Source organism: Ahaetulla prasina, chromosome 1 (assembly GCF_028640845.1).
Source record: "Ahaetulla prasina isolate Xishuangbanna chromosome 1, ASM2864084v1, whole genome shotgun sequence".
Taxonomy (NCBI): Eukaryota; Metazoa; Chordata; class Lepidosauria; order Squamata; family Colubridae; genus Ahaetulla; species Ahaetulla prasina.
In genome coordinates, this window is record NC_080539.1 from 111,082,847 (window position 1) to 111,102,442 (window position 19,596).

A 19,596-nucleotide genomic window follows, 5' to 3' on the forward strand; every position below is an offset into this window, starting at 1 on the left:
TGAAGTGAGCTCAGAGGGCACCATGGACCCCTCAGATCTGACAAATGGCTAGTCTGGGAAGTTGGGATCTCTGTCCACATTTGCTCTGCTTTTGTTAAAATATTTTTCATCAAAGAATTCAAAGCAGGGCTGAAATGCTCCCAGTTCGGACCGGATCGCCTGATCCAGTAGCGGTGGCGGTGGGTGGTTAGGAGAACCAGTAGCAAAAATCCCTGCCCCCACCCCAGCTGAGCCGTACGATCATCAGAGGTGTTTTTTTTTTACTTTTAAAAGCACTTTTTCTTCGGCCAAAAAAATGCTTTTAAAAGTAAAAAAAAGCCTCTGATGATCGCACGGCTCAGCTGGGATCATCAGAACCCTTTAAAAGCTTTTTTTCTTCTGGCGATCCCAGCTGAGTTGCCTGATCATTACAGGCTTTTAAAAGCATTTTTAAACAACCTCTTCAGCTACGCCCACCCAGTCACATTAACCCCCCCTGCCACCAAGCCATGCCACAGAACTGGTAGTAACAAATTTTACATTTTAGCCCTGGTTCAAAGGGAGCCTAGATTATACACTCCAATTCATGGCATGGAAGAGAGACTTGTGCTACACATCAGTCTGGAGCCATACCGCCTGCATTTCATGAGGGACTGACTCAGAAATCTAGTGACAGTGGCCAGGGATGATCCTACTCCCTAAAGTCAGCAGGCTGTCAAGGACAAAATGGTCAGTGAAATGTGTCAGATGGTATCCATGAGAAACCTACATTTTAGAAAAAGAGGAAAGCACTATCTTAAAAACAGTGGGGTCCTTGGTGGTCTCTTGAACTTAACAGTTTTCTTGGATATGTTTCATTACCATACTAATTAACATAATTAGTGCAAATATCCATCATCAAATATTATTTTCTGTTGGTACCTTAAGAACAATAATGATGAGATAGCCAGTATGTTATGGTGGTGAAGGCACTGGGCTAGAAACTGGGAGATCATGAGCCATCTGGGTGACCCTTGGCTAGTCCCTCTTGCTCACAACTTGTGTATATATGTGTTATGTATGTTTTTGGGTAGACATACACTTGAGAGCAGGCAACAGAATTTCATTTTTAATGTGGGTCTATGCTCACAGTAGAAAAATAAATAACAATAAAAGTTATCTTATCTAACTTTAGGAAGAAGGCAGTGGCAAACCATTTCTGAAAAATACTGACAAACTGCAGAGACTGGTCCAGGCAGTCACTAGGATTCAAGACTGCTTGAAAGCAAGCCCCCGCTCCCGACGCCAAAAGTCTGCCTCTGATACGGTCTTTGGATGAGATGGGGGCACTCTCACATAGACACAGCATATAAAAGAGGCTGTGAGAGCATGTTTGTGCTGCAGTTAGAAGCAATTAAGAAAAAAGACTAAGTCTCACAATAATTTAGCTGTGGGATCTTGGCTCTGTCTGTATACACTGTGGGAAGTCTCATCTTAACTATGGCAACTAACTTGGCTATTAAACATTTTCTGGAGTCTCTTACATGTTTTGTCTATCTGTTTTATCAATAGCTTTTTTAAACAGCATGGCCTGCACACTAAGGCTAGAGTCAGATCAAGGAACAGTATAATCAAAACATTGATAAACTTCACACGAGGAATTGAACCGTCTACATTACACATATTAGCTTTGGCCTTGAACATCTCTGCTGATTATGCTGCTCCAATGTAGGACACATCTGCACATGAGAAACAAGTTGATATCGTCATTGATGAAGCAGTATGCTAAGTGACAGGATGTCTCAAACCCACACCAATTGAGAAAATTTATCCTCTCACTGGGATTGCCCCAACTAAGATCAGGAGAGAGGTAGCAGCAGACATTGAGGAAACTAAGCAAGAGTATGATCCTTGACATCTTCTGTACGGATATATGGCCCAAGTCTGACAACTCGGATCTTGGAACAGCTTTATGGCAAGAACAAATATTCTTGAGGGTACACAGGAACAAATCAAATTAAAAGATGGAGGAAGGAGACCATAGAGCAAGGAATAACATTACATGGCTGAAGGATCCGACTTCCTTTACACTACTTGGAGGACCCTGAATAGGTTGAGAGTTGGAGTGCTTGAGTGCAAAACCAGTATGCTCAAGTGGAGGCAGATGTCGTGTCCCACTCCTCCGCTGACGGCCGGGTCAGGGAAATCCGAATCAGGTGTGCCTCTGCAGCTCTGCCAAAGTCCTAGCAAAGTCCTCAGGGCAGGCAGGAGACCAGAAAGTGACTTCAGCAAGATATGTTTAGACTTTGCCTGACTCAGAGAATGCCAGAAAGCAGGTCCTTTATATAGGCCATGGGGTGTGGCTCCATGACTCAGCACTTATCCAGGCCTGCCCCTCCCTTCCTTCTGTTGCCTCCGTCTATCAAGTCTTCTGACGCGAGGGTCACTCCAGTCTGCAGCTGTTGGCAATTGACCTCCCTCAGGCTCACATGCTGTGGAGGAGGGGGAGGGGTCTAGTTGCTCCGTTTGCCTGGGCATGGAGCCAGAGCTGGGGGCTGGAGATACTTCCTCCTCTTCAGCCTGTCTGGGCATGGAACCAGGGCTGGGGCCAGGAGGCATACTAGGACATTCCTCCGTGTTCGGAAGCAGATAAGAAGGCCCCGGCTGTGGTGAGATCGGACGAGACACAACAGCAGAAAACAACCACTGTGGAGGGACGCAAGCTGGTATATCTGCTGGTAGGTCGGCGACTACCAGAACATGTACTTATTTTTGGCCAATGACAAAATCAAGAAGCTGGCTTTATTCTGGGAGTTTAAAGTTTAACCTACAGAAGAAGAATCAATAGCTCATATTTTAAAGAATAAAAGAGACTATTTTAAAGCATAAAAAAAAATAAGCCAATCCCTTTCTCAAAGTTATTTCAATGTTTAGATTGTTTCCTATAGAAAAGTGTTGGCGAACCTTTTTGGCACCGAGTGCCAAAATGAGGGTGCGCATGCGCGTGCCGGGAACCAGAAGAGCAGCCACCCGGTGTGCATGCATATGCATATGCTGCTCTTCCGATTTCTGGCACGGGCATACGCACCGGCCACCTGTCTTCCAGTTTCTGGCGCATGTATGTGCACAAAGATCAGCTGGTTGGTGCACATGTATGTGCACGAAGATCAGCTGGTTGGTGTGCATGTGCGTGCCAGAAACCGGAAGAGCAGCCACCCGCTGCGCATGTGCACGCTGGGAAGATGATCTTCTGGTTTCTGGGGTGTGCATGCACACTGGCCAGTTGGTCTTTGCGTGCACATGCATGCGCCAGAAACTGGAAAAGCATGCACACTGGGCGGCTGTTCTTCCAGTTTCTGGTGCTTCCACATGCATGAAGACCAGTTGGCCAGTTCACTGGAACCCAGAAAAGCAACGGGCAATGGCTCGCAGGCCCGGAAAGATGGCTCTGTGTGCCACTTTCAGCATGCGTGCCATAGGTTCGCCATCACGGCTATAGAATATACAGTATATGAACTCATTTAGTTTTCAAACAATGATTGTATGGCTTCATTTATACACTTAACAGGAAAATCTAGTTTGACAGTGTAATCCTATGCATCTGTTAATCATTAGTAAACTCTAATCAGATTTACTTTATTCCCAGATAAGTGTATCCAGGCTGTTGCCTTAGAATCCTTATCTTGATTTTACAAAAGAAACAAAGCAAGGCAAGGTTGTTGTCATGGAAGTGATTCTAGTGTTGATAATGCTGACAATCACTTTTACTGTGTTAGAAAAGTGGTTTCAACGTGAATAGTATTTATATCAATAGGGAACTCTGCCAACACAACTGGACCCTAGTTATTAGCAGAAATACTGAGGTCAAACGTCTTTTGAAATTGATACTTTGAATGCGAAAAAAAATCTGTTTCAGTCATTGAAAGGAAAGCTTATTTCTTGTCCAATACTGACCTCTGGGTAGAAGGGCAGAATTGCATTTTCTTAAGTAGCGAGCCATAGATCATCATAATTTATACTGTTTAATAAAATTTAATCAGAAAAAGTGCTACCAAGTCCTGATGCTTGGTACTCTTGGTAGAATTTTGGGATTGCCTTCTAAAGAACAGGCAGAACTAGTAGGAAGATTTAAACCTAAAAGTGAGAATTCTTATGTGAACATAACCAAGATGCACATTAAAAGATCAAGGGTATAAATCTGTTTACCAACCTATGTATTGTGGTCTATGCGCAAAGAATGCCTTGTAAACCATTTTGAGTACTGTTTCTAAAGCCATATATATTTTTCACTGCCATTGCAATGAATTTATAGTTCTTTTTCACACTTCCTCTTTCCAGCAAGCAGCAACCAATACTTGTGCTAGAAAAGAGTGAATTAACAGAAGTTTTATTTTTAATCAGATGTTCTTTGGGGAAACTCTTTAAAGTGTAAAATCAAACATGCATTACCCGTTTCCGATGGCAACGTAGTTCTTATTTATTATGCGATTTGGGAAGCAACTGCGTAGACTGCCCTTATCCTATCGGGATATCCTTATCCTACTACGGTATTTCATATCATCCTCGGGGCAGAGAATAGATCGCTAGCCCAAAGTATACAGCACAAAGCTCCTTCGATTTGCAGCAACGGATGAACGACCGGACGTTTCTAACAAAACGTCTCATGTACCCATGCTGCGGGGTTTCAACTGCGTTTGTCTTTCATGCCTTGCATTGCCTTAAGGGGATCATCGCTTTTTTGCTTTTATCCGAGATAGGCTGTTGCTGCTGCTGTTGTATTTCTACATCATTTCCCTACAGACAGCTTCCACTTCTTCCGGGAGGGAGTGATGGTGCGGAAAAGGACGGGATGGGGGTTGGAGGGCTTGGGACCCTGGTTCACAAGAACCCGGAAGACCAACGTCTGCCTCTGTCTCTCTCAATTCAGACATTGACTCTGAGCCCGAGGAGGCGGCGACTGGGCGTTCCTATCTCCTTCGACCTGGAAATGACGCTCAGCCGCGATCGCTGCTGCTAGAAAGACGGGCTGGGGAGTAAACAAGCCCCAGCTGATCCCTCTCTCCGTCTCCATCTTTGAAGGGCCGTCGGACAGCGAGGAGCAAGATGGGGGCGGTTCTGGGCTTGTGTTCCTTGTCCAGCTGGGTAAGGAGGTGCTGGGTTATATAGCCCTCCCCTTCCCTCTTTCCCGGGGGTCGGTAGATCTCGGGGCGCGGGCGGCGGGCAAGCGGGCTCTCTGGAGGCGCAAGCGCGCTGCAGGGTTGGGTTCTCTCTCTCTTCCCCCCCCTTTCACTGTCGGGTACCCTCCCTTCTTTGTTAAAATGAAACAAGCTCCTTTGGGGTTTCTTCCTTATTGGATTATCTCATTTTGGGGGGATTCCATCTCTCTCGAGCTAGAACTTAAGAGCGTTCTTCATGCCTGGCTAATGCCATAATAAAAGTCTAGGAATGGAAAAGGCTTCTTCCGCCTCTGCGGTATCTTTGACATTTCTTTCTGCCGGGCTTTGTTGCGAAAGAAGCACGCGGTGGGTTTTGTTTAAATTTGTTCCTGCTTGCCCGTCCGCTCGAAATACCACCCTCTCCCCCCCACTTTCCTGATGGTGTTGCTAGAGTGACGGGAGAAAAATCCTAAAAGAGCTTTAAAAAACGCTCATGCTACTTTTTAGCTGCAGTGTGTTAGAAGAATAATAATAATAAAAATAATAATAACAACCATCATCACCACAATAATAATAATAATCATATGCGCCAAGACAAATTCCTTGTATCTCCAGTCACACTTGGCCAATACAATACTCTATTCTATTCTAATAGTTATTTACTTCTAGTGCTTGAGTGCCCTTGGTAGCTGGGCCTCTTTGGAATGGATTACAGAAAATGCAGGGTATTTTATAATGCTTGAATTCAGGGCACAAATTTACAGGTCGGTTGAAATCGTTCATGACAGATGGACACAATTTGCACATCCTGTATGAGGTTTTAAAAAAAATGCTGTAGTCAGGATGTTCAAGATTTTCTGTACCATTCCCATATCCTTTAGAAGCCATATAAAAGCAGTTGCATGTTCCTCTTTTAATCTACTCCCCTTAGAATGCGAAGGACAAGGAGTAAAAATCACTATAATACTTGACTTCCTTAGGTCTTTCCATTACAAGAATCCTCTCATCCCTACTCTTCACTAAAGAGAAATTGCTTAGATTTTCCATCCACTTATTTATTTCTTACTGCATGCATTTGTCTGGTTATATACACAAAAATGTATATTGATTTCCCCCCCACAAAAATAAATAAAAATCCAACAGTTTCTTAGAAGGGGAACTGAACAAGAAATTATGTCAGATTCCCTTGGAAGATCTGAAACTTGAAGGCTGGCAGGTGGGATGAAGCCCGTGTTCCTGCAGAGAGCAGATTACACACTAGCTCTACAGGCAGCAGCAATTTTTTAAGGAGTTGTACTTATTTTTGAAGATATCACAGTTAAGCTTGGAATAAATCAGTGCAGCTCTTTGGCTCAAAGAGATCTAGAATTGTTTTTGAATTGATGTGGAGACTGTGTATGGAAAGGCTTGTGGTCTATTAAAAGTTGTATATCTTTTTGTGGTCCCAGATATAGTTTGGCAACATACTCTATTGTCAGGTGTGACATGATTATTGTAGGCAGGCCTTCTTAGAAAAATGTAAAAAAAAAAAGGACTTGCCTCTTCTCAGGATAATCTCTGTCCATTTCCTACTCTTTGTTGATTGACGTTTGAATGTCAGCTGTGGAATGACTCTGAAGTGGACATCCAGTTCAACCCCAACTCTGTAGTAGTTTAGAATAGAATAGAATAGAATAGAATAGAATAGAATAGAATAGAATTTTTTATTGGCCAAGTGTGATTGGACAAACAAGGAATTTGTCTTGGTGTATATGCTCTCAGTGTACATAAAAGAAAAGATACCTTCATCAAGGTACAACATTTACAATACAAATGATGGTCAATATATCAATATAAATCACAAGGATTACCAGCAACAAAGTTACAGTCATACAATCATAAGTGGAAAGAGATTGGTGATGGGAACAATGAGAAGATTAATAGTAGTGCAGATTTAGTAAATAGTAAACATCTAGTAAATAGTAAATAGTAAACATTTAGTAAACATCCCATCATGATCAGACCCTAATACAATATGTGCACAAAGGGTGGGATGAGAAGTTAAATCAATAATTTTGACAAAGACTACGTATAGAGCTATCCATTTATATCTTAAAATTAAATAGACAATTTGTGGTATTGGGGGAAGGGAACATAACCTAGGTCAGTAATTGTTTGTCTAAACTGTGTTATAATATATTCTTGTTTTCTGAAGTTAAGATAAGCTGATCAGATTAGGAAATTTAATAGAATGTTCCTTCAGTTTTTGTTCATATTTGAAAAAATTGCTTGTGTTACGATGAGGGCTTTTCTTAAGACAGAAAATTCTCTCAAATATGTTTACTGTAGACATAGTATTTAGTTGTATGCAAATATTGAAGTACAGGTAGTCCTCGACTTATGACCACAATTGAGCCCAAAATTTATGTTGCTAGGCAAAACATTTGTTAAGTGAATGTTGCCCCATTTTACAACCTTTCTTCCCGCAGTTGTTAAGTGAATCATGGCAGTTGTTAAGTTAGTAATATGGTTGTTAAGTGCATCTGGTTTCCCCATTGACATTGCTTGTCAGAAGATCAGAAAAGGTGATCACATGATCTTGGGACATCAAAGCATCAAAAATATGAGTCAATTGTCAACCATTTGAATTCTGATCATGTGACCATGGGGATACTGTAATGATCGTAAGTGTGAAAAATGGTGATAAGTTGCTTTTTTCAATGCCATTGTAACTTTGAATGGCCACTAAAGGAACTGTTGTAAGTCGAAGACTACCTGTATAAGTTTAATGGAATAAAAAGTTGAAAACAGGTTATATCTGGCATGCAATCAGGATTATTTTAGATGATTTTAGATTTAAGACAAAATAAACATTACCAAGTTTTCCTAAGGGCTTTTCCTCCAAAGCGCTCTTTTCAATATGTAAAAATTGTAATTCAGATTATTTCTTTCAAACTCAACATAAAATATACATATCTTTCATATTTATTTTAAAATCTACTCTGAGTAATCTACAGTATAATTCCCATCTTTATGACTCCAATTTAAACAAAAAAGAACTTAAGTTGAAGCAATCCGACAATTCACTGCATGAAAATGGCACTTGCTCTGTAGTTGAGATTCTGCTTTTTGTTGATTCTGGTGGGTACTTTTGCTGAGGAGAACTTTTAAGAGCTTTTTGTGAGTACTCCCTTCCCCATGAACTGGCAGGCATGGAAACACATAAGAGCTTATATTGCAACATCAACTCTGCTGTTTCTTGCTTGTGACTTATGCTCAGAGAGCCGAATAAACACCTGCTCAAATTTCATATTTCTAGACATAAACATAGCTCCTCTAGGAACAAATTGAAATATCTTAGGATAACTGCACAATAAGGTGTCTGTCAGATATATTGGACCAAAACTCCCATAACTCTCAGCTACCATATTGTGAAGCACATCTAGATAGCTGTAGATGGGAAAGACTGATTTAAGATTGCTGGTCACAGATTATAATTAATTATTTTCAAATATTGTGAAATCAGTTAAGCAAGATAGGTGATCGGGGATCTTTGGCTGTATTGCTACTTGTCTCCTTTCTTTTTTCTTTTATCAGATACCATGTTTGTGTGGTAGTGCCCCCTGCCTGCTGTGTGGATGTTGTCCCAGTGGAAATAACTCCACAATAACAAGGTTGATATATGCATTCTTCTTGCTTCTTGGAGTAAGCGTTGCATGTGTGATGTTAATACCAGGAATGGAAGAACAACTGAAGAAGGTCAGTTCATTATTGAAACAAGTATGCTAAAATTATTTTGGTATAAACCCTGGTGTCTTGCATCTATCTCTTGTGAAGAATTCCTGCTCTAAGAGTATGGTATGTTATTGATCAAACCTGAGCCATTATCTGTAGTGGTATAATAAAGGCCTTAATGCTTGTGTTATGTTTAGGAGAAGAAAGCTTATGTTTAGAGTGAGACAGTCCAGGAAGCTCAAGCTAAACAGGAAATCTTAAAACGGGAAAGAGGTAGTATCACAGTCCTGCTGAATTCCTGGAAATGTCGTGATTTTCAAAGCCTGATTGCAAACGTGTACTTATACATGGCTTTAGAAAACAGAACAGTTATATATATATTTTTTGCATTTATATCCCGCCCTTCTCCGAAGACTCAGGGCGGCTTACACTATGTTAGCAATAATCTTCATTCTATTTGTATATTTATATACAAAGTCAACTTATTGCCCCCAACAATCCGGGTCCTCATTTTATCTACCTTATAAAGGATGGAAGGCTGAGTCAATCTTGTTTATTAATAAACCTTATTTATTTGATGTGCAGTTTTAATATTGTAAAATTTGTGAAATGAATCTATTCACGTTGGAAGATCTCCAGTTTCTTTAGAGGAAATACAGAAAACAGTCATTAAGACTTCCTTATTACAAAGCAGACATTTTGCATTTTCTATGAATTCATTTTAATACTTTTTATGCTGTTTGTTACAGATTCCTGGGTTCTGTGATGGCCAGGTGAATTGTGATGTTCTAGTAGGATATAAAGCAGTGTATCGTGTATGCTTTGGTTTGGCCATGTTCTTCCTCTTGTTTTCCCTATTGATGATCAAGGTAAAGAGCAGCAGTGATCCAAGGGCATCAGTCCACAACGGGTAAGAAAGAAATGATTGCTTGTCGAATTTGTACTTGTGTCTCTATGTTTCACTTGGTAGCTACCAAGTATGTTATATTCCAGAATCATGCTGGTTGGAAATTTTGAGAATTGCAATCCCAACACAGATGGATTGTATGAGTTTGGACAAAGCTGCTATGTCACAACTTGACACATATAGTCACAGATTTAAAACAATAGGAGGTTACAACATGTTATTATTTATTTATTTATTTCGATTTTTCCTACAATAATGATCCAACATAAATTTGGTAGAAGCAAAACACTTCCAACGGTGCTAATCCTTTTGGTCTATGAATTCAATGACTAAAATGGTCAAATGAAATGACTTATTAATAATATTATTGGTCTTTAATGGATTCATTTTTAAAATCTGTCTAAAAAAACTAGAACTCAACAATTATGTAATTTTCAAAATACGGAAAAGAATTCACTTACTGAATTATGGTTATTTATTATGACTGCACGAATGCAGGGCTCATTGAGTGTTTCTGTAAATTTAAACTCTTGAGACAGAGGAAAGGGATTGCTATCAGTCTATACCAGGATAAGCAATTTTTTAGCCCAGGCACTCCCTGGAACCGAAAGAAAAGAAAAGAAAAAAGAAAAGGAAGGGAAATTTGCTAGACCAATTCTAGTTTGCTAAACCAATTCTAGAATACAGCTCGCCTGTTTGGAACCCTCACCATATCTCTGACATCAATACAATTGAACGAGTCCAGAAATATTTCACAAGAAGAGTTCTCCATTCCTCTGAAAACAACAAAATACCTTATCCCACCAGACTTGAAATCCTAGGCTTAGAAAACTTGGAACTCCGTCGCCTTCGACAAGACCTAAGTTTAACTCATAGAATTATCTATTGTAATGTCCTTCCTGTTAAAGACTACTTCAGCTTTAACTGCAATAATACAAGAGCAACCAACAGATTTAAACTTAATGTTAACCGCTTTAATCTAGATTGCAGAAAATATGACTTCTGTAACAGAATCATCAGTGCTTGGAATACTTTACCTGACTCTGTGGTCTCTTCCCATAATCCTAAAAGCTTTAACCAAAAACTTTCCACTATTGACCTCACCCCATTCCTAAGAGGATCATAAGGGGCGTGCATAAGCGCACAAATGTGCCTACCATTCCTGTCCTATTGTTTTTCTTTTCTTCTTCCTATATATATATAGATGCTTATACCTCCCAATATTTACTTATATATATGTTTATATACTATAAAATCTTTTTATATGATGTTGTGACAAAATAAATAAATAAATAAATAAATGAAAGGAAGGGAAAGGAAAGGAAAGGAAAGAAGGAAGGAAGGAAGGAAGGAAGGAAGGAAGGAAGGAAAGAAAGAGAAAAGAAAAGAAAAGATGAAGGAAGTGCATGAGAAATAGCAATAGGAATCATTCAATTCCCAATTTCAAGATCTTTGAAAACAGACCAAAATCATAACATTTAAATTTGCTAGTACAATTCTCAGATTAAAGGAACAAAATAAAAAATGGATGTGACAGAAAAGAACCTTCTCGTATATCTTTCCCTATCCCCCCAACTGAAAAATAAGCAAGTAAGTTCAGTAGGCTATTGGTAAGCTTTCTCTGGTCCGTCGGAAGATAACATCTGCTATCCAGAAAGGATTGCTGTTACCCTGCTCTACACCACGATTGTTTGCATGCATCTATTCATCTGACTATCATGGGGACAGTAAAACCAAGCTACTTAGTCTGAACTTGAATGGTAATTCTTGTATTTTCACAGCACTGAATTATTTCCAAAAACCAGCCAAATTTTTAGTGCTGGGCGTAGCTTAACTGTAGCATTCAACGTAGCTCACCCTTTGTCGTATACATTGGATCAGTCACACTTTCTTTGAGTCTAACCCAACACACAGAGTGGCTGGATGGTGGTTGCAGGAAAAATTGGGGGAGGGAAGATAATGTATACCACCTTGATATGCTTTATAAAAGTCAGGATAAATCTAATAAAACAGTACATTTTACATTATATATCCTGCACCTTGTAGATGTAAGCATTTTCTCTAGGGCTATGATTGTGTAGATAAGTTTCTTTTATTTTATTTTTATTTTTATTTTTTTTTGTTTACATTTATACCCCGCCCTTCTCCGAAGACTCAGGGCGGCTTACAATGTATAGGGCAATAGTCTCATTCTATTTGTATATATTTACAAAGTCAACTTTATAGAAAAACCACAGTTGTGATTTTTTATAGAAAAACCACAGTTGTGATTTTTCACAACCATGACTCTGTAACTATTGAAGTCATGGATAAGCCAGGGAATAGTATATAATTTCTTTTTATTTGGGAAATTCTCTTCTGGAGCTCAACTTCTCAGAGGACTACATTATAAATATTAGACTTTATCCACTGTACTGCTGGCTACTGAATTTACATGTGGTTGGTTATAGTCTTATAGCATTTTCTACCCTGTATAAGTAATGTTGTTGCTGTTGTATCAAATATAATGGAATTGATAACCTAATATATTTCCTGAATATTATGCATGTAAAAATATTAAATATTACTGTCACTTAGATTGGATATGGTGGTTCTTTCAGATTCTGGTTTTTCAAGTTTATCACAGCAGTTGCAATTACTGTGGGAGCATTTTTTATTCCAGAAGGACCTTTTACAACTGGTAAGGTTGCATGAAAATCTTTAATCTTTTCTGCAAAAGTATTTCCTGAGGCTTTCTTAGATATAGAAACCTTATTTGATCATTTTTCTATTCTGAACTGTTTTGTTGATGGATGAATGGACCATTTGATTGCACCCTGATTTTCATTTCTGATTAAGCTAATAAAAAACATGTGTAACTGTTTTTTATCATACCAGTATGTCTCCTACTATCTTGGTCTCTCTCTTCCCCTCTCCCTCCTGTTTCATTTTGTGTTTTCCCTAAGGTCCATGAAGGGTATACTTAAACTATTTCTTAGTTTCTTAAGTGTACAGAAAAGTACATTGATTGCTCAGAATTAGACAGTAATTGCTTTGAATTAGACAATAATAGTGTTTTGATACTAAAAATAATTCTAATGTAAAATTAATATTTTTTATTATTTTTATTAGTATGGTTTTATGTAGGTATGGCCGGAGCCTTCTGTTTCATTCTTATTCAGCTGGTTTTACTTATTGATTTCGCCCACTCTTGGAATGAATCGTGGGTTGAGAAAATGGAGGAAGGAAACTCAAGATGCTGGTATGCAGGTATGGCACAGTTTGTTATTAAATGGTTGCTTTGGTCTTAAACCTGAAATGTAAAATGCCATAATCTTAGTTTTAGGAGTTATGAGCTCAAAAATGTGTGAAGGGTCCTTGGTGCTCTCTGAGTTTGCTTGTTTTCTTGCAGATGTTTCATTACTCTAACTTGGTACAATCCTAACTTGGTAATTCACAACCCTAAGTAGCTATCTTCATCAGTGCTAATAAGGAGTGCTGTTTGCTGTCAGTTTATATTCTGGTGTCTTTTCTGACTGTGTGGGTGGGGGCGGTCTTAGAGATTCTTTGGCTGGGCTGTTTACTGATGGCTCTTTGGCAGTTTCTTGATTGGGGTATTGCTTACCTGATTGTTGGTCTGAGCTACAAATATTCTCCTTTATTGGTCAGAAAAGTGCGCTCTTGGTTTTCATATTCTTGTTTTCTTTTGTTCCTTTGTGTCTGGACATGTTCCTGCAGTTTTCTTGGCAAAATGTCAGATGTGCCTTGCCCTTTTCTGTTTCCTAGGGATGAAAGAGTTAACTGGCCCAAGGTCACATAGCTAGATTTGTGCCTAAAGTTAGAGCAGTACTCATGGTCTCCTGGTTTCTAGCCTTGGCCCCCTACCCCAAACTGACTCTGTTTTTGTATCCTAGTTACTTGCAAAATAATAACATCTACCCATCACCAACCCAAAATAAGGATTTTGCATTTTTCACAAGGCTCATGACACTTGATACAGGAAAATTGTGGGAATGCGGTTTAGCCCCAAATAGTATAAGAGATTTCCTCCCACGTACCAGTTGCCCTGTATGAATTTTCTCCTCCTGCAAATTTTACAAAAGGCTACTTGCCAGTGTGTTGAATATATGTATTATTACTCATGAAGATCAGATGTCATTTTGCTAACCCTTTCAGACTAGCATTCCTCAGCCTGGTGCCTTCTAAGCTGTATTACATTTAAAATTCCCAACCATTATGGGAAAAATGTGAAGGCACCAGATTTTCTTGGGAATTCATCAGTTATAATAGTAGTGTAGTTTCACTTTTCTTTTTAAAGCAGCCCAGTGATAAATTTCTTAGAGATGCTAATACAATCTGAATCCCTTTCTGTTCTTTTTTTAAAAAACAGCGTTGCTGTCTGCCACAGCCCTAAACTATCTCCTGTCTCTGGTGGCAGTTGTCTTATTTTATATCTACTATACTCATCCAGATGGCTGTTCTGAAAATAAGGCATTTATCAGTGTCAACATGATGTTGTGTATTGGAGCATCAGTAATGTCAATTTTACCCAAAATACAGGTATGGGTTTATTGGGTTTTTTTACAAATACTTGGAGAATGTTTGAATAATTTTTAAGCAATCTTTTTCCAAAGCCCAAATTGGTCTCTTTCTCTCTCTACATAGGAATCACAACCAAGATCTGGCTTGTTGCAATCATCTGTGATCACAGTTTATACAATGTACCTTACTTGGGCAGCAATGACCAATGAGCCAGGTAAGAAGACTAAACAATTTGGTAAATATATTCTCTATATGGTTTTGGAATAAATTGACTCTAGAAGAGCCTTTTTGTTTATTGCTTTTCAAGATAATTGAGGTATTATACATGTTTATGAGTGGTTAGCTTTAGACAGATTTCATAGTAGATATTAATTTAATTAGCACTTCATAACAATACCAATAGCACTTAGACTTATATAGTGCTATACAGTGCTTTCTCTGAGTGGTTTACAAATGTCAGCATATTGTTCCCAACAATCTATTTTACCTCATTTTACCAACTAGGAAGGATGGAAGGCTGAGTTAACTTTGAATCAGTCAGGATCAAATTCCTGGCTGTGGGCAGAATTAGCCTATAATACTGCATTCTAACCAGTGGTGGGTTGCTCCCGGTTCTGTCTGGTTCTATAGAACTGGTAGTAAAACCAGCAGGAGGCTCTGCCCACCCACCTCGACGTCATCAAAAAGCTTCTGTGCATGTGCAGAAGTGTGCATGCTCCGGTTGCGAACCGGTAGTAAAGATAAGTAGAACCCAGCCCTGATTCTAACCATAGCTTATCACTCTTTTAGTCTCCTCCTTTATATATAATGTAAAGCTACATATTATGCATCTTTAGAAGGATGTTCATAATCATGACTCTATATTGTTTGTGCATTATTTACATGAAGTATTATGACTATTTTAAATACTGATTCAAATTGAATGAGACATTCGTATTGGATTAATAGCTTAGAATGTCAATTTCTTATATTCATCATATTATAGACAGACAGTGCAATCCAAGTTTGCTGAACATAATTGGATATAATACCACAAGCCCTCCAAGCAAGGGTCAGCTGGTACATTGGTGGGATGCCCAAGGAATTGTGGGGCTCATCCTGTTCTTACTGTGTGTTCTGTATTCAAGGTTAGTGGAACTTTCAGAAAACTCTTCCACAAAGTTAACTATTAAACTCTACATTAGCTGGGTATTTCGTAACTGCCCATTTTTCCATTTGCAGTATCCGAACATCTAATAACAGTCAAGTAAATAAACTTACTCTGACTAGTGATGAGGCAACGCTGATAGAAGATGGACTTCCTCGGAGTGAAGGCTCCCTAGATGATGGAGATGATTTACACCGTGCTGTTGACAATGAGAAAGACGGAGTTACTTACAGCTATTCTTTCTTTCACTTCATGCTTTTCCTTGCGTCTCTGTATATCATGATGACATTAACTAATTGGTACAGGTAAGTCGGTTTTATAGAAAATTGGGGAAAGATAACATTTTTTGTGCCATACACATTTTTTTTTTACATATCCCCACTACTCTTGGTTTTGAAAGTGCTTTTAATTTATGAAGTTTGAAATTGAGGCAACAGATCAAGTATTGGATTCCAGAATTGGATCCAGAACTATGCATGTAGAATAGGCAGAGAGCTTCTGTTTTGTGCATCCTATTCTAGCCTGTCCTCCATCCATTTTCCCTGCTGCCCAGCCTCACCTCAATCTCTCTCTGAAAATAAGAGAACCCTGTGTAGTTTGGTGGGGGATCAATAAAGTGGAAATGGATTGATCCCTGACAAGACATGGAGGGGAATATCTTCATACTGCATGAATTGTGTTAAGAAAACTGATTTCCTTGTTTGCACAAGTGAATCTAAAAAACACTTTCTGCATTTTTTTCCCCAGTCCTGACCCTGCCTCTGCACAAATGACCAGTAAATGGCCTTCTGTCTGGGTGAAGATTTCTTCTAGCTGGATTGGTATCATTCTGTATGTGTGGACTCTGGTGGCTCCACTTGTTTTAACAAATCGTGAATTTGACTAAGCTAAGCATTTTTTTTCCCCCAAGGCTTTTATTGTTTAGTTGCTTATTTGACGCCAATGCTATTCTGCACTAAGAAATAATTGTAAATATGTGTTTGTGTACTTAATACTAGTGTAGGTTATCTTGCCTTTATTATGCATGGCCAATTTTAAATCAGGTTATCTTTACCATGACTGTTTTCCTACTTGAGCTTGATTATGATTGCTCCTAGATTCAGGGACAAACTAGAAATGTCAGCAGCAGTTCCACAGGCTTTATTTCACAAAATGCAAGTGAAAAACAAAATAGGCAGATTGCTCCATTTCTCCAGCATATTGTTACATATTCTGTTAGCAGTAAAGGTGTTTGTGAAGCAACTTGCACTTATCTAGAGTAATTAAAGATGTAATGAGCTGCCAAAGTGCTATAGCAAGCACATACAAAATCAAAGTATTTGATTTGTTACTTGCAAGAGGTAGAAGTTCAAGTAGCAGCTGCAGTGTTTTGAAAAGTGAGGTACCTGGCCTTTTAAAAGCAAAATGGATGTATGGGATTCACCTGCTTACCATTTATTTCTCCCTTGGCACCTTTATTTCTAGAGCAGTTGTGATATTTGACTATGTCAGAGGCAGAATGCAGGGGGAGGATCTAAGAGATTCTAAATTTGTAGCAGAAGCATTTAATTTCCTCATCTTTGTGTTTTGTTTTTAAAATGGGAATGCAGACTGATTCCACATGGTATTTATTTTTAAACACGGTGAGGGGTAATAGATTCATCTGTTATTGGCAATTTTCTGATCTATACGAGGGCTCTGCTAAGGGAGAAAATTAGGAGTAGGAAAGAAATAGTGGGATCAGAGCAGTTTAGTCACCTACAATATTGGTAGGATATTTAGTGCAGTCTTTGCCCTCTTGATTGAATGACTAAGGGAGGATTGGAAGTTAGTAATCAGTTTACATTTGTTATCTTAGAATAGCTGAAGTTTAAAGTATTCATTTGTTGGAATATCCTTGCCTTTCCTTTGAAAGTGTTGTGCAGAGGGATTAACGTCAGTTTTACAGGGGGAAAAACAAAGCAAGGATAACCAATAAATTGATTGCATTTATAATTCAGAAGCTACTTTCACTGAAGTTATTCCTTTTAAACCTTCTGCACCGATAGCCATTCTATTTAGGACTTGATACAGTTGTTGCACAAGCATCTAAGAAACTAATTTTTTTGCTTCTTGCTGAAGGAGTGTGTTTCTCTGCAAAGTTTAGTTTAACTACAAGCTTATTTTAAAAGAATCTGAAATATTCATAGTTTTACTTAAAATGGATGGAAAAACTTGAATTTTCTAGCCATGAAAAGTTGTTGCATTTTTGTACATTGTCTTTGAAGTGAGTGCTGTGTCAATTGTGTTAGTACTGCATGTCACTGAAGTTATTTTTGAATCCGCTGAGTTTAAAAAACACTAAGTATTTAAAGGTATTAGGTTACTGGAAAGCAATTCAGACCAAGATCTAAGGCTCTCAAGTCTTTCTTTGCTAGTAATTAACATAATGTAGGAAATGCTGATAAAATATTAAAAATAGGACAAAACAGGTAGGAACACTAATCATTTTGACTTAGTGATCATTAGATTGCAAGTAAGAAAAAATGAGACTCCTTTTAATAGCAGTTCGCTGGATGTATTGGCAATATTAATATCCTTAAAAACATTTTCATTAAGCAGCTGAGATTTACAGTGATACAATGGTTTTTTTTTGTTTTTGTTTTGCATAGGACAGGGGTCTGCAAACTTGGCTCCTTTAAGACTTATGAACTTCAACTCTCAGAGTTGAAGTCCACAAGTCTTATAGGAGCCAAGTTTGCAGACCCCTGGCATAGGACATTGATGTTAGCATAGGACTTTTAAGTATTTTTATGTCATCTCTTGCTACTAGTCCGTTGGGTGCAGTGCAGACAGTCTTTACAAGTGCAAAATCTTAGGACTACCAGTATATACTTAGAGGCTATTGGTCCTGCTTTGCAAAGTACTTTGAAATACTCAGCTTCTTGTTTTTGTTTGTTTGAAATGTAAATACATTACCCATTGCTCCCAATGTCAGATTTCTCCAGTTCAGTTTCAACTGCAGGTATCTTCTCGAAATTCCTGAGCATTTGTAATTGTTTAAATTTATTAACTGTAATACACAGGATGATGAAGTTGAACTTAAATGCAATTACTGCTTAGTCATTTTGAGTGTATATGCTGTAGCTATAAATAAAACATTCATACTGGCTATTTAATCTCGATACCGCTTTTAATGTGAAACTTTTGGATTACTTCAATGTAACTGTAAGCACCATGGTAGAAAAGACACTTCCTGGGCCCTGCCAGATGGCACTCACTCATAGTTGGGACCTGGATCATTTTGCTTCTGCTGGATCTCACAGGACAGGTACACACTACTGGGGAGAGATGGCCCCAAGCCATAAAAAGGGTTTAACATCAGGACCTTGAATTGCACCTAGAAGTATATGTTGGTTAGGATACTTTTAAATAATATAATACCGCATACTTCCTTTTTACACTAAAAAGTCTCTTTGTGCATCATTAACGTATACTTTAGTTTTTAAACTAAATCACTTTGCAGGTGCAATGCTATAATACTTCTACTCACTATCTTCCTAAACAGTTTAAGAACGTAACTTGAGCATTTATTAAAAGGTGGAAATTTATTGTATTGATTGCTCATTCTGGCTAACAGAAGCACAACTGTCCTTGCTGCATACATAAGGAATTCACTGCAATCAGAGTTTATTTAGAGGGGAGTGTGCCAAGTACCTAGCTACTGCATTTCTCCAAAACTAAGTCCTGGTCTTATTTTCTTTTGTACTCCAAAATAAGCACTAGGGCTTATTTTCTGGGGATTTTGCCCCCTCACCCATGTACTTTAAGAGTAACAGTACATGGGAGGCCAACTTCTCATGGTGGGGCACATGGTGCGCTAGTACCACCGCTGCAAGGCAGAGGGGTGGAGCTGCCCCACCAGCTTACCTTAGGTCCCCGCAGACAGCCCGCCCAGGCCCGACATCCAGCAGGGCCTCGTGTGGCCGCCAGCCCACTTCCTCTGCTTGCTTATGCAGCCACAACAGAGCAGTAGGCAGAGTGATGTAGTGGTAGTGGTGGTGCGGCCTTGAGGTGGGGGTGGGTGGAGTGGAGCTGTTGCACACGCCATGCACTGGCTTACTTTAGGGGCTCTGCAGCCAGGCAATCCAGGCCCTGACACCTGCCTCGCCTTACAGCTGCCTCACTAGCACATTGCTCAGCCTCCTGCTCTGTTACGGCTGTGTGAGCATAAG

At 39.0% G+C, this 19,596-nt stretch overlaps 1 protein-coding gene across 1 annotated transcript; it reads left to right on the plus strand.

Moving 5' to 3' along the window:
• Positions 1-4,941: 4,941 nt before the first annotated feature.
• SERINC1 (serine incorporator 1) lies at positions 4,942-18,535 on the plus strand. The gene is made up of 10 exons (XM_058172833.1): positions 4,942-5,100; positions 8,691-8,852; positions 9,578-9,738; positions 12,336-12,415; positions 12,847-12,984; positions 14,105-14,274; positions 14,380-14,470; positions 15,242-15,383; positions 15,478-15,708; positions 16,151-18,535. The coding sequence occupies exons 1-10, from the start codon at positions 5,062-5,064 to the stop codon at positions 16,287-16,289; spliced, it is 1,353 nt and encodes a 450-aa protein (XP_058028816.1). The 5' UTR covers positions 4,942-5,061; the 3' UTR covers positions 16,290-18,535.
• Positions 18,536-19,596: the final 1,061 nt, after the last annotated feature.